General features: G+C 41.1%; 1 protein-coding gene across 9 annotated transcripts in view; it reads right to left on the reverse strand.

Moving 5' to 3' along the window:
* Positions 1-16,626, reverse strand: part of LOC144690709 (trinucleotide repeat-containing gene 6A protein-like) — a 248,042-nt gene that overhangs the window by 160,947 nt on the left and 70,469 nt on the right. For 8 of the 9 annotated variants that reach the window (XM_078558471.1, XM_078558467.1, XM_078558472.1 and 5 more), the window contains exon 2: positions 14,278-14,325. In XM_078558471.1, coding sequence (XP_078414597.1) covers positions 14,278-14,325 — 48 coding nt within the window. Of the gene's footprint in view, positions 1-14,277; positions 14,326-14,631; positions 14,775-16,626 lie in introns of those variants that run through there. The other variant, XM_078558466.1, reaches the window with a different exon arrangement.

The raw sequence follows: 16,626 nt of genomic DNA on the forward strand, positions 1-16,626 counted from the left end.
TACACGGTCAGAATCCCCATCTTACCATCCTGCAAAACTATCTATTGCAATTGCTCTAGGCCTTTGAGAGAACGTCAAGTAATGCCGATAAACAAATGTTTTGCATGCAAATCTTGTCAAAACCATCAAAGAAAAAAAACCCCAACATACTAGTGAGCAACAGGAACCCACAGAGCTAATACTTGACCTCTAACAGGATGATCATGGCAGGGGAGCCCTGATGTGGCTTTTTGATCAGTGCATTTGTTTAACTAACCAATTTAACAATCAATCCTGAAGCAGTCTCAATTTATTTGTTCATCCAGAAACAAGCAGTCAACAGCTAGGTCCATCTCATTTCCTTCCTTGCCTCACTAAGGTGACGTAGCAAAATGCACTTAGCTATCAACATTACAAAAAAACATTTTAATGGATACTTTACATATAACTGCTAGTCAGTTTCTAAACCAGTGCTCTACAAAAGGGGAGGTGGTGGCATAGTGGTATTGACACTGGGCTGGTAAATCCAGAAACCCAGAGTAATGCTCTAGGAGCCTGGATTTGAATCCCACCATGGCAGATGGTGGAATTTGAATTCAATAAAAAAACTGGAATTAAAAGTCTAATGATGGCCATAAATAAAACCATTGTTGATTGTCGGAAAAACCCATCCAGTTCACTAATGTCCTTATCCGGTCTAGCCTACATGTGACTCCAGATCCACAGCAATGTGGTTGACCCTTAAATGCCCTCTGAAATGGCCTAGCAAGCCACTCAGTTCAAGGGTAATTAGGGATGGCAATAAACGCTGGCTAACCCACATCCCATCAACGAATTTTAAAAGAAGTACTTGTTCAATCAGAGCCCAGTGCTAGTATAACAGACCTGCTCAGTCTGATTTGTCAAAGGGTTCATTATAATGACGCTCATTTTTTCAATTACGAAGTTTGGTCAGTCTAACAAGGTGCATACAGGTTTCTGCTGCCACTTATTATTGTAACAATATTTCCTTGCATCTTCTCTTCACATTGCACTCCCCACTATTCCCTAATCAAGAGAACAAATATCTGTTCATAGATCTCTGCTGATCGCGAGGTTTGAATGCAGCCAATTCCCCTCAAAATAATACATGCTGATGTAGAATCATCTGACTCTAACGTAGCTTGCCAAAACTCATACTTGATATGTGGGGGCAATCATACCAAAGGCCTAGTGCTCTCAGTTCTGTAGTCTGCATCTTGATCATAGAACAAAAAGCCTATGGTAGCAACAAAGCTCAACCTGTCTTTGTCTGTTCCTATTTATCTTTCCCAGCCATGGTGCCAAAGGCACAAGGACCATGTCTCATGATCCATGCCCACTTTTACTTTGAAATCTCTCAGTAGATCTAGATGTTCTGACATAGAAATTCTTATGTTGTCAAATTCCTCGTAGATCTGGTCTTTTGCCTCTGCATGGAACAGTATTGGCAGCATTGATATTCATAAGGTTAACTAATCCTGTTTGAGTGGACAGGAGAATGGAGAACATTCTGAACTATTTGTGATGAGTTCTATCATCAAGAGTAGCAAGTTCCTTACTGCTCAAGTGTTTCTTCTGAAATCTTCCCCCGTCAGTTGAATACGTAATGTTTTTCTTTCACTCTGCTAGCCTTGTCCCTTGTAGGGAAGCAACGTCAATGTCCAGCCTATTAAGTTCCATGTCGTTCACAGCTGTCTTGCACCCATTATCAACCAGCTGCAAGTCATCAGTCAGCACACCAAGTAACATACCAAGGAACAAAATAATGTCCACAGCAAACAGTAGTTACTAACAGATGAGGACTGGGTTGTAATGGAACCAAACACTCCGACAGCCAGCCAAAAATCAGAGTCTGTACTCACTGTAGCAAACAGGTTAACTGAAGCACAACGTCTGCATTAACAGAAAAGGCCAAATAGTTAGTCACACCCCTCTATTGTAGCAAAGCTTTACAGAACATGAGGTTCCAGGTTTGACAGGCCAGTACCAATCTGAGACTGAGGCATAAAGCCTGCATATGCATGACCTCACCCGGTCCACACCTAGCCCTCAATATTTATCTCTCTCTTTGGAGTGACCACCAAGGCCAGGAACTAGCATGAGTAGAATCATAGGTATGAAGTGGAACGTTGGTCCATTCTGCCATCAAAAGCACTCAGTTAAAACAAACTCCAACATGCCAAAGATTTTTGCAGAGCTTCCGCAGTAAGCTCTGTTCCAAGTATTTTTATGAACACAAGCTATTATGAAATTATGAACCCATGTCGACACTGTTTTCAAAACCCTTTTCTGAACCATACACTGATCCTGCAGGAAGCCTGAAAAATGTATTAAAACAACAGGGCTTGTCTACAAAACTTAAGGGTTGCAATTTTGACAAGTTCTAATATGTATTTGTGAAAGTACATCTGGTATGGTACACCAACTCTGGTTGTACCATGCATTGGTATACTTTTACAAAGGAACACAGCAGTTACAAGTTTTAATTAGGCTAATTTAGACAAATTGCATGTTTCTGGGTCTCAAAAGTTGCCAGACCAAAAATGCTAGCACTTCTATCTGAAACATCAAGAATAAACTGCTTATTCACTCTCCTACTGAAGTTGGTGTTGAAATCCAGCCTGAAATGCAAATCTATGCTGGTGTGCCTGTCAAATTTAATAATCCAGAGACTTTCCCCTGATGGTTCAGACTTCATCCTTGGAGGAGATGCAAAGGGACTTGTACTGAGTTGAATCATTTTAGCCAGAGCAATAACTGGGTCATTATAATTAGTTTAGTGCCTCCAGTTAAAGGGACATGGATAGGGCTAGTCAGGTTACTGATTTTAATCATCAATATCTCTTATTGAAAATGCATGTGCATAGATATCAGATGATGGTTATTTCAACGACCTGTAAATCCCTACAGTCAAGGTCCAAATCAAATAATGGCAAGCTGAACAAGATACCAGAGGACACTGAATGAATCGTTCCCAAATGTGGAAACTCTCTCTCAGAACAGATAGGGTGGTGAAAAAGACTGGAGGGAGTTATACAACATTGTGATGTAACAGAACACACTCACCTATAATTATCTACAGCACCAAATGAAGAACCTGAATTTAGGCCAGGTGATGCAGGCAGGTAGTAGATATCAGGTAAACAAAGGGAGAGATGCACTGGAAGGTCCATCAATATAGCAATTCTTGAGGTGCCATTGCTAAACCAGAAATTTAATGATGAGCATTACCCATCTTCAGCCAGTTCCATCAACTATCTATTTTTTCTTGACTTTGAAGCTCTGGTTACTGCACTAGGGTTTTCACAGTCTGGTTCGAAACCATGACCCACTCATAAGTGGAAATTATCAGTGCTTCATGCTCCCTTTCACCCTCACAGTTATGTCATTCATTTTAGCTGCAACTTCATTTGAGCAAATATTCTCCAGCTTGAAGGACATATTTTCCCTCATGCAGTAATGCAGTTTCATCATAGGTCATTAAAAACATGGCTCATTGAAAACACCCATAATTATTACCGAGAATAATTACTAGAAACAGCTCTCAAACTTTGGAAGCTTTGAAGAACTTTGAAAAAACAATTGTAACTTAACAGGCTAACACTAAGACACTCACCAGAGAAGTTAAGGGCACAGTTTGTGGGTGGGAAGAGGAGAAAGGACATATATGTTTGAAATCCTTGCAGTAACGTAACACCTCGATCAATCGCAGAATGCGTCAAAGTTTCACATGCTTCAACTGTTATGCAAGTTAACAGGGGAGCAAATATCCTTCAGTTTAAGGGCACATTTTCACCTTAATATTTTCAGCACTGATACAATTAAATAAAACAAGGAGCCCAATTTACATTAAGCCTGATAAAATCCCAACCAGATATCCAACACCCACATTTCAATCTGAAGTTTCAGCTGTTTAAAATAATTCCTATCATCTCCTAAATTCAATCAATCAGCTTTTAAACAAAATCTTGCAACATATTTGTAAAATTAAGAAACCTTGTTCACAAACCCAAATGCCTATTATCACCATTTTGGTCACATTTTTCTGTTAATATTTACCATTGAAATCTGCTACCTTAAGACTTCCTATTTATTTTATTAGGTCAACTGTTACAATGAAGTGCAGGATGCTTCTGAAGCCTCACTTCTAATTCTGTTGCCAACCTACATAGAAAAAAAAATCTTATACTGATCAACTGAATTTTGGTAACAGTCAGTTTAGCAAGATTACAAATGGTATATTAGAAAATTTACAGGTATAGGTCAAGGGTATATGATTCAAACCAACAAAGAAAATTTAGGATTTCCAGATAAAGTGGGGGTGATGAGGAAGAGAGAACGTAACTAAGATCTTGCTAGGTGAATGAATGAACTAAATGACTATCCCTTTCTCCAGTTATCAGGTGACCTTGCACTTCTATAGCGCCTTAACCCTCCACAGGCTAAGACAAAGTGCTTTATAATCAATTAATGGCTTACAAAGTGCTGTTTCATGGCAATTTTCACATCAAACCCAAAAGACAGCTGGGGTCTTTATTTAACATCTCAATACAAGAGACAGAGCCTCCCACAGTGCAGCACTCTCTCAGTACTGCCCTGGAGCGTACAACCAGATCCTATCTTTTACACCTGCAGCAGGAATTAAACCCACAACTGTTTCAGACTAGAGAACAACCAATGAGTTAAGTCATGACAAATTAACTGAGTCAGCATCGTTATAATGCAAAGCACAGATTCTCGTGCTCTATTCTGTTCCTTCCATCTCCCCTCTCTCAACATGCCTAAGGAACACTTTCGAAGCTTCAGCAGATAAACCCAAGCCCAAGAAAGAATTTGTAATCATATGGCATTTTTCACATGCTCATGACATCTTACATGCTGCACAGCTGACTTTGAAGTGTGATAATTACATAAGCAAACTTGGCAGCTAATCTGAACACAGGAAGATCCCATAAACAGTACATCAGATAAATGACCAGTTGATTAGCCCAATATGGTCTTCTCATTTTCAAAGCAATGGGTAGGATATGAAGAGATGTGATAGACTGATTAGCTCTTGTCACTGGAGGCATGACAGGGACACTAGCTATATTGGCAGAGCACTGAATGAATGGAGAAGTAATATACTTAAAATTACTTTTAAAAACACCATCCACTCCTAAAGGTTCAGAACCTCAAAGAAACGCAACTGCCTTGATAAAGTGTGAAATGGGCTTTGCGACTGTGTGCATTGAAAAAGGATACAGCATCAAAAATATTAAAATGCAGAATTCAGTACTGCAGCTAGGGAATACCAGTGTACAATAAACAAAATACTCTTGTCCAAAGCTGAACAGTAATAGAAGTATTTCTTTGAGTAGCTCCAACGCCTCTGAAGTTTGTAGGGCGAGGGAGGAATAATCTATGAAAGGGAGAATTGGAGGGTAGTACCTCCATGAACTGGGAAAACAGAACAGTACTTTAAAGTCTAATGGACTGTTGGTCATTATGTCTAAAGAACTAGAATACAAGGGGCTAGAAGCTCTGCTCTGGCTATGGTTAAACCATACCTGGAGTACTGAGAGCAATTCTGGGCACCACCTTAGGAAGGATATATTGGCCTTCAAGGGAGTGCAGCATAGATTTCTTCGAGTTTTCTGCCCAAAGGCAGGTCCAACCCACAGCACCGCGATCTCCACCACAGGTAGGGCAAAGAGGCAGGTCCCAAATCCAGCCCAGCCAGAACAGGGACATCGAACACTCTGCTGTTGCACCAATCTGACCCATACCAGCCTTCCAATCAACTGAGCCAACCAGGTCCCGAAGGTGCCCAAGTTGCTGTGGCAACATACACTTTTACATGCATGTTGTAGCCTGGAACTATGGATAATGATGGTAGATGCTCCAATTTCTTCCACTCACACGGCTGACCAGGGGTCTCTCTCACTTTTACTAGCTGCCATTGGTGTAGTGGTATTGTCACTGAACTAGTAATCCAGAGGCCCAGGATAATGCTCTGGGGGCCCGGGCTCAAATCCCGCCACGGCGGATGGTGGAATTTGAATTCAATAAAAATCTGGAACTAAAAGTCGGATGATGGCCACGTCGATTGTTGTAAAAACCCACCTGGTTCACTAATGTCCTTTAGGGAAGAAAATCCACCATCCTTACCTGGTCTGGCCTACATGTGATTCCAGACCCACAGCAACGTGGTTGACTCTTAAATACCCTCTGAACTAGGGCAACTAGGGATGGGTAATAAATGCTGGCCTGGCCAGCGACACCCACATCCAATGAATAAATTGAAAAGAATGGGAGAAAAAAATTAACAACACTAAATCAACAGGGCAGTGGTCCCCAGATGGGAGAAGTGCCAGGAACAAGCCATCTTCCACAACAATGGCCACTGAAGGGTTAAGTTGCTTTAATATAATTTATCAGGCTTGGCAACAGTTACTTTTCTGTAAGAAATTAGGGAATTTTTGGCACAATCACCTGCAATTTTCCAGTGGCCTTGGCTCTAAATTAAGCTGAAGTCCATCGTGTTTTTGGGGGGGGGGGGGGGGGGCAACATACAGACGAGAACGGGGAAAAAAATCATTCTTTACAGCTTTTCCTTTCACGTAACCCAGGGTTCTGGATAAGTAAATTAATGAAAAAAGCGATACTGTTTTCAATTTCCTGTTACCTGGCTTTGACACTCAAGAGTTGCTATACTACAGATTAATAATGGAGATAATCTCAAAAGGGAGAGACAGATATAAAGAAAAACAATTAATCCATAAAAATAAATCAGGAGCTAAAATGTTTAAATAAAATCAAACATTGAAACATTATTCTTAAATTGGACATTCTTACATTGCTCCTCAGTTTTAGTCCTTTGAACAAATACATAACAAACTTATATACTGGTATAGAACGATTTTGTCAATATTACATAGCATAATTTCAACCCACTTGTATGTACCTGCTAACTATTAGGGATACACTTACCTCAAAACTTCCTCAGGTTGTAATCATACAGCCTCGTTCTGCACAGAGAATTTCTCTGAATCCGTCCCACTTGCTTATCTCGGGAGGGCAAATTCCCTCCCAGCTACCTTAGAGTCAACTACAGTGAAGGCTCAAAACATGCTTTCCATTTTTAAAGATTTAAATCTCCGTTTAAGTACATATTCAACGCATCTCTCACAGACTTTATCCTTTTACCTTAGAATTCCATTAAGGAAATTGTTCTTTAAACAAGTGCATCCTATTTCTCTCCAGGTGAGTTGGAGAAATAGGTTGGCACATGTTAATATTCACCATCATACCATTCTTAAATGCTAAGCCAAAATTGGAAACTTTAAATACAATTCGGTCATCAGCTCTCCTACATGCAAAATTGTCAAGGAGGACTGCTAGAACATTTTTACATTTCAAGCTTATATTTGGCATCAAAACCACAATGTTCAAATCCACTCAAACCAGTACCAATGTTAAGTAGCATTGCATAGGACTTTAAAAAAAAAACAAAAACTTACCTACCAGATATAAAAATGTTGGCTAGGATCCTAGCAGGCTCAGCCACTGATCTATTCTAGGTGTTCCAATAAACCCAGCTTTGTTTATACAACAAGAGCAGTGTGTGTCTAGCACTAATTGGGAAAGCAATCCATGTGAGATACAAATACAGGGAAACTTCTGGAGTGTGGAGCATGTATTTTCCACAAACCAGAAACAACCAGGGAGTTAGAGGGCATGTAATTCATGCTAAAGTACAATGAAAAATGAAAGGTCACCATTCAGTCACTGAGCCTTCTGCATGATAATGATCATCTGCCTTCCTATTTAAGGGATACCTTCAACATGACTCAGTCCTGGTTTACTGAAGCTCTGGATCACAGCCACTGATAAACCAACTTCCATTTTAGTCAAACAAATTATAGTTTTTAAAAATACTGACAGCTGCTTCCTACATTTATTAATGTTATGTAACTTACAGTAACTTTAACCAAGTGGCAAAACACATGCAATTATAAGATAATTACAACCATAAAACTGTAACCAACAGAAACTCGACAAATGCAGGAGTCTTGATATATTCGAATGCCTTCAATATATTTTGTTGTCCCAGTCCCTCAAGTAAAACTTCAGCTATCCTAAGTAGTTGTAAATTATTGTACATATGACAGTAATAGGAATAGTGGGTCCACAGGATGAGCCAAGAGATCAAGACTTCAATCATCAGCAGCATGCATCAGAATCAGCTGATTCAAATTTAAGTTATATTCCTCTGGTACTGGAAAGCTACTTAAGCTCTAAATATTGAAATTTCAGCATATACCAGTGCTTATCAAGTTCACCTTTGGCTATTTGGAAACTCCAGAGTAAAGATGAGGAGCAAAGGAAGCTTTCCAGTAAAAATTAACACCCTAGTTTTCCTGGGCAAAACTGATTAAGCACACAATTGCTCACGTTTGCTCTTCTCTGTTGGCCCAGCAATAAACAAAGGTTAATGCAGAAGTACACAAAGTACATATCCCTAAAACTATCCTCTGCTATGGTTCAGAGTCAGGTTTGATCCTGAGCCTGTGCTGAATTAGACAATCTCAGCCAGGATGAGTTCTACAGTAGGTTATGGGAGGGAAAAAGTTGATCTGAATCCCTACTCCTGATAACTATCCAATAACACAGGGATTGAGCTCAGCTAAATTCCTTGTTAGTAGACACTGTTAAGACCTTCATATAGAACCATAGAACACTACAGCACAGAAAACAGGCCATTCGGCCCTTCTAGTCTGTGCCGAAATATTATTCCGCTAGTCCCATTGACCTGCACCTAGTCCATAACCCTCCAGACCTCTCCCATCCATGTATCTATCTAATTTATTCTTAAAACTTAAGAGCGAGCCCGCATTTACCACGTCAGATGGTAGCTCGTTCCACACTCTCACCACTCTGAGTGAAGAAGTTCCCCCTAAACCTTTCCCCTTTCACCCTAAAGCCATGTCCTCTCGCATTTATTTCTCCTAATCTAAGTGGAAAGAGCCTACTGTTGCACATTAACTTGGATGAGTCCTAGCCATTGAAAAATTCCCTAGAGTGTCAGTCCTTGGAACAGGAAAGGCACTAAAATTGAAGGGGGTGGAAGGAGGTTGTAGGGAAAAAGAGTAAGTTTTTTTTAAAATCCTCAAATGCCTCCCCGCAGCATCAAAATTGCCCTTTTGAATGTAATTCAAGCCAACCGCTGGAAATTAGATTTAAACTCCAATTTTTAAAAAATCACTTTTACTTGCCTCTTTCTATGTGATATCTCAGAAACCCAGCATCTGGGGGTAAAAGATAGATACAAGGCCAACATAAGTTAATGTAGCACCTTTTACAGCCTCAGGGCATCCCAAAACTCTTCAAACAAGTGATGCATGTTTTAAAGTGGTTACTGTTGTAATTTAGGAAGCAGGGTAGCCAATTTGCACACAGCAAGGGCTCACAAATGTGATAATGACTAGATAATTTATTTTTGCATTGCTTATTGAGGGATAAATATTGACCAAGGCACTGAGAAGAACTCCCCTGCTCTTCTTTGAACACTATGTCCATTTAAGAGAGCAAAGTCTAGTTTAATGTCTCATGTGAAAGACAACACTTCTGACCGTGCAGCATTGCCTCAGTACTGCAGTGGAATGTTAGGCTAGATTTTTGTTCAAGTCCCTGGAGTGGGACTTGAACCCACAAACCTCTGACTCAAAGTCAAGATTGCTCCTAGCTAAGCCAAAGTTGACATGTTGATCTGATCTCTTATCTACAGGAAGCATCTTTAACCTTGTCCCATAGCATAGTGAGAGGGGAAGTACTGGAGGGGCTGGCATCCTTGAAGGTGGATAAATCACCAGAGCCAGATGGATTGTATCCCAGGCTGTTGAAGGAAGCCAAGGAGGAAATAGCAGATGCTCTGAGGATCATTTTCCAATCCTCGCTAGGTACAGGCAAGGTACCAGAGGACTGGAGTTCTGCGAACATTGGACCATCATTTAAAAAGGGTGCAAGGTCTAGGCTAGAAAATTATAGGCCATTCAGTCTGATTTCAGTGGTGGGCAAATTATTGGAAACAATTCTGAAAGACAGGATAGACTGTCACTTAGAAAGGCATAGATTGATCAGGGATAGCCAGCATGATTTTGTGAGGGGAAGACCGTGTCTTACTAACTTAATAGAATTTTTTGAGGAAGTAACAAGGAGGATTGACGAGGGTAGTGCCATGAATATTATCTACATGGATTTCAGTAAGGCATTTGACAATGTCCCACATGGCAGACTGGTCAGGAAAATGAGATCTCATGGGATACGGGGGAAGGCAGTGCATTGGATCCAAAATTGGCTCAGTGACAGGAAATAAAAGGTCATGATTGATGGATGTTCTTGCAAATGGAAAACGGTTTCCAGTGGTGTTCCAGAGGACTGTGTTGGGGCCCTTGCTGTTTGTCGTATATTTCACTGGTTTAGAATTAAATGTGAGAGGCATGATTGGGAAATTTGCAGATGACACAAAAATTGGCCGTGTAGTTGATAGTGAAAAGGATAGCTGCAGACTCCAGAATGATATCAATGGTTTGGTTGAGTGGATGGAGAAGTGGCAACTGGAATTCAATCCAGAAAAGTGTGAGGTAATGCATTTGGAGAGGGCAAACAAAGCAAGGGAATACTCAATAAATGGGAAGTTATTGAAAAGGGTTGAGGAAGTGAGAGACCTTGGAGTGCATGTCCATATGTCCTTGAAGGTGGCAGGAAAGGTGGGTAAGGTGGTCAAGAATGCATATGGAATGCTTTCCTTTATTGGACGAGGTACTGAATACAAAAGCAGGGATGTAATGTTGGAACTGTGTAAAATGCTAACCAACTGGAATTGTGTAGAGAGTTCTGGTCGCCACATTACAGGAAGGGCATAATTGCAGAGTGCAGAGGAGATTTACAAGAATGTTGCAGCTATGAGGAGAGATTGGATAGACAAGGGTTGTTTTCCTTAAAACAGAGGAGGCTAAGGGGTGACCTAATTGAGGTGTAAAAATTATGAGGGGCCTAGATAGGGTAGACAGGAAAGACTTGTTTCCCCTACATGAGGGGATAATTACAAGGGGGCATAGATTTAAGGTGATTGGTGGAAGGATTAGAGGGGACATGAGGAAAAACCTTTTTACCTAGAAGTTGGTGGGCATCTGGAATTCACTGTCTAAGTTGGTGGTCGAGGCTGAAATGCTCAACTCATTTAAAAAGGTGCCTGGATCTGCACCTGAAGTGCTGTAACCTGCAAGGCTACAGATCAGATGCTGGAAAGTGGGATTAAAATGAACAGCTAGTTTCTTTTTTCTCTTTTTTTTTTGGCCAGTGCAAACACAGTGGGTTGAATGGCCTCTCTCTGCACCGTAACCTTTCTATGGTTCTGCTCAGGAGCTTACCAGTTGAGGAAGTGCAAGTACAGACTTATGCACTGGCCATAGAAGAAACTTTCTCTTAATTCAGATTTATTTATAACCTCAGCATCATATTTGACTTTGCGTTGATCTACTGATCCCATATCTTCTCCATGACAAAGGCAACCTACCTCCACCTCAATATTGCATGCCTCTGTCCGACGGTCATTGAAACCAATGCCATGAGCATGAGACCCCGCCCCTAAACTTGACTATTACGGCATTCTCCTGGCCAGTTGCACAGCCTCCACCTGTGTACATCAGCTCAATTAAAAAACTTTATTGCTTGTATCCTACCACACACCATGGCAAAAATCGCCCCTCACAACAGTTCCCCAACAGTTCAAATATTAAATGCTTATCCACAGAAACAGGCAGGAAGAGAGACTTGGATTGATATAACACCTTTCATGAATAGCAAAATACCCCAAGGCACCTCAAAAAGCCTTAACAAATTTGACAATCACATAAAGAGATATTAGAGCAGATGAAAGAGAAAGGTTTTCAAGGAGCATCTTAAAAGAGTAAAGAGGTGCTGAGGTTTAGGGAGGGAATTTCATTGTATTAACTCATTCGCAATCGATTTTTCTTCTTGGGCTTAACAATGAATATTTGCGAAGACATCTCTATGTTCTAACTAGCCAGAGCCAAACGGATATCAAAAAAACCCACATGACCTCTCACTAAAAAACTTAATTTCCTGTAAAATTTTCAAAACTCTATAATATTTGATGTTATCTTTATAGTTAGATCCACAGTGAATGATGCTTCAATCACAGGATCCAGAGACAGATCCAGCGCCTTGAGTTTTTTTAGTAATGTCGGCAGGTATTTGAATTTCTAACTTAGGGAATCCCAATCCTCCATTCCTACTTCTGACATCTGAAACACTATCTGAGCTTAGCACCTTGGCAGCTGAAAGTGCAGCCACCAATGGTAGAGCAATTAAAATGGGAGATGCATAAGAAGCTAGAATTGGAGGAACACAGATCTGAGAGTTTTAGGGCTGGAGGAGGTTACAGGGGTAGGAAAGGCCAAGGTCACAAAGGGATTTGAAAACAAGGGATGAGAATTTTAAAGTCAAGACTTTGCTTAACCAGGAGCCAATGTAGGTGAGTGAGCACAGGATGATGGATGAAATGGACTTAGTGAGGGTTAGGGCATGGAATGGAGTTTTAAATAAGCTTAAGTTTTGAGAGTGTAAGATGAAGTGTTTTTGAAGTGTAGTCAATGATGTAGAAAATTCTTATTCTTCTGATAAATACCTCCAAGGCCTCTCTTCTCCCAACTACATAACTTCATTCAACCCTACATTAATATCCCAAACTCTCCATCCCTCCCCCTTCCTTTGCATCATCATTGGTGGCAATAGCTTCAGCTACCTAGGCCTCATTCTCTGAATATCTCCCTGAATGCCTCTGCCTCTGCACCTCATAAGGAACTACCTGAGAGTTACAGAACAGGTAAGATCAGTCTTTTGCTGAGTGACCCCTTATGCCTCAATGTCTCAGAAACATCTTGGAACATTTCTCTTCATTTATACATGCTACATAAATGAAAAGTTGCTTTGTGAATACTATAAAAATGAAAAGGTACGAGGATTCGACCTTCTTCTTGGCTTTTGAGGACATGCACTACATGTCTGTGTGATTCTACAGCAAAGGCAAGACAATAGCCATAAACAGCAGTCTCTCAATTTTGAATAAACTAACATCCTGACATCCACCCATCTCGTTGGCTGACCTTTGATATATCTGCATTCATTCAAAACTCTACTGCCAGTCCCGTTCATCCCTGTGCTCCCTGGCATACATTTTACAATTCGCATCCTATGTTCAAATCCCTCCATGGCATTTCCCCTCCCCATCTCTGTGCACGCACACACACACACACACACCCCCACCCCCCAAGCCTCCTGAGAAACTTCTTCCAACACAGGCCTCCACTGCACCCCACCTTCCTTCTCACCACCGTTGATCGTGCCTTAGCTGCCTGGTCCGCAAGCTCTGGAAATCTCTCCGTCTCTTTCCCCCTTTAAGACACTTACAACCTTCCTCCTTAAATCAAGCTTTTGATCATCTGTCCTTATGTTTTCTTTCGCTCGGTGTAAATTTATGTCTGATTATGCTCCTATGAAGCATCTTCAGATATTTTATTACATTAAAAGGGTACTACAAAAATGAAAGTTGTGAAAAATAGCCACTCTAGTAAGATCTGAGAGACACCCATCACCCATGAATGGTAGTGACTGCCTTCAGAAAAGGAGCAAAAATACTTCCAACGTGACTGTGTTAAAGCCTCCTTTGGAGTAATTTTAACAGCAATCTATTTCCAGCCATCCTGTAATAACTAATGTAATCAATTACATATACTAATTAAGCAGCCAGCTGAAAGGTTAATCACACTTGAAAACCTCTGCTGAATTATTTTGAAATTGGCAGAGACCATCTCTTCCTCCAATCCATTTTTTACATTCTTTCTCTTGCAGTGAGGCTGATCGATTCCTGCGAAATGCACTCAGTTAGGATCCAATTCTGTGACAAGGCAATACAGCCCGTCATAGGCTAACATGCCTTTCCCCTTTAGGTGCCAACTGGCCTCATTTCCAATGTTATTTCTTTCAGCTTATTATTTCCAACATTTTCAAGTTTCGAATTTATTCTATTTTTCTTCACAGCTGAATTCATAGATGGGGTGGGGGGCGGTGGGAGAGGTGGGGAGCTTTATTTGTATTGAACTAGTGGTTGGTGAAGGTCACACGTTTTCCTCCCCAAATTCAGTGTGTGTATATATGTGTGTGTGTATGTATGTATAAAAAACTGCAAAATGAATTAAAAGCAAATCTTACCTGTTTAGTTTCTCTTGAGCTTCTTTGGTAGCGTTAGCCTCCAATCCTCTGCAATTAAACAGGCTAGAATCAGAAAGCCATTATACGTGTTATTTTTAAAAACAGAACCGCAGTGAAAGGCCTTGAGAAGAGAGCGCTGCAATGCGGGGTTTGCACACAGGCCCAGTCCTGACGGCTGCAGCAGCCGAGGGGCCCAGTTGCCCTGCCTGCCTCACTCTGTCTGCCTCCCAGCCCCCTCCCCCGACGGGCCCCCCGTTTAGCGGCGGCACGGCATCAAAGAAAACGGTCGGAGGGACTGCGAGTGCCCAAGCCGGCTCACTTCCCGCAGTCCCGAGGGAAGGCAATTCTACTCACCTCATTAATGTAAAGTGCAGCAGTGAGAAATTCGAAAGCTAAACATGCGTGTAAGGCTTTAACAGTGAGTGTGCGAGTGGCCGCGGCGCCAAGCACAGCGCTCCCTTTCCACAGCCGCCATCTTCTTTTAACTGACAGGAACTGGCCCAGGAGCGCGCGGCTGGGCACTTCCGGTCCGCAAATGGCTGATCACATGGTAACCGGGTGGGAGAACGCCATGGCAACCGGCGCGAGAGGACAGGCCGCAGGTCGAAAGTTAGGACTCAGAGGTATGTATATGAATAATAAAGCGTACTGGAGTTGGAGAAGGAGTTGAGTGAGTCTGACTAGTTAGATGTTTTCTTTCAAAGATCCAGCACAAGCATGATGGATCGAATAGCATCTTTCTCTGCTGTACGCATGAATCTCACTTTTGGAGGAAAACTAAATGCAACTCAATATTCCTCACACCAGTTTCTCTTTTCCCTGCGCTGGTCACCCTCGCCCATTCTTCATGGAGTGTCAGTGTGATATTTTACTGGAGAAAACATCACTGCAGTCTTCATCAGGTCATCACATAGCTGCTCTTTCCAACCACTAGTTTCCAAACTCCGTTTTACTGTTCTTCTCATAGAATATTCTGCCCTTGGCACTTTCGCTTACTCCAGCGGCTGAGTTCACTCGAGTTTTCATTCTGTAGAACTATCTCTGCAGTTGATCTACAATTTCTTTCATTCAGTCCTTATTTATTTTGTTATACACAATCCAGTTTACAATCTTAAATTTTATGGTGAGTTGTGCTGCTCACCAAAGTTATAGATACGTGTTGGTGAATTGAACAATTCCCCCATATTTTGTGTTGAGTACCAGCATTAAGTATAGCAAAGAGTAAAGGGACTCCAACACCTTGAGGTCAAGTACATCATGAATTAAGTATAGAATAAAACTGCCTCAACAATATTACATCTAACACTTTCAGGGCAAGTACAGCAAAGGGTAGGTATAGAGTAAAGCTCTGTCAACACTGTCCATTTAAACACGGCCGGGGCAGGTACAACATGAGTTAGAGTAAAGCTCCCTTTACATATCAGTCCCAGGGCAGTTTACAGCACAATTTAAATGAGAAGTAAAGTTTTTTCCACACTGACAATTCCTGTTTCAGAAGCCAATGTGAGATTTTCCTTTCCCACGACCCCTGTCCTGTGCTTTGTTAGATTGAGTCTGAAACTTAGTGATGACTTCTGGCATTTTTACCTCTGCCACTGAAGATGGGCAGAGGTAATGTTTCACCCATTAGTCTGTTTATCTGTAAACAATATATCTCAAAAACTAATGGATGGATTTCAACAAACTTGGTACACAGTTTGGCTATGGTCCAAGGAAGAACTGATTATTATTTAGCCAGGATGTGGATCCAAATCCAGATCCTGGTGTTTTTTAAAAGATCTGTTAACATTGAGAGATGGAGTGAATTGACTTGTTTTAGAATGTTGTGGGTTGTTTTATTAAGAATGTTGTTCATTGTTTTAGAATGTTGTGGATTGTCTCAGCTGCTGTGGTGGAATTTGTCACAGTTGTCAAAATGTGAGCAGAATTTTCAGAGCAGGTTGTTGGATGTGGATTGGTCCCTGTGACATGGAAGGTCTTAATGAAATTATTTCTCTTTTCACTTTGTAATTACAGAGCATCAACCAGTCAGGGAAAAGCCTCAAGGAAGAGCTGCATAATTGTAATAATGTTGAATTAACACAGCATGGCAGAGGTATGCGCTCTATCAAGTGCCCTCTTTACTTGTTCTGTTTTGCTCGCACTCTTTTATGCCATCAATTGAATCAGTATCTGTACCCTAATCATTGATCTGAATTATTCTATACAGGGTTCTTAATTCACTGATCATGAGAAGTTTAAAATAACAATGCACAGTAACAGGAGGCTGATGAATTGGATGGGGCAAAATGATACCTGTGATCTCAAGCTGAGCATGCAAGGTGCAGATCCCTTTGTTTGTCCCACAAG

The sequence above is a fragment of the Cetorhinus maximus genome, chromosome 15 (assembly GCF_964194155.1).
Source record: "Cetorhinus maximus chromosome 15, sCetMax3.hap1.1, whole genome shotgun sequence".
In the NCBI taxonomy this organism is placed as follows: domain Eukaryota; kingdom Metazoa; phylum Chordata; class Chondrichthyes; order Lamniformes; family Cetorhinidae; genus Cetorhinus; species Cetorhinus maximus.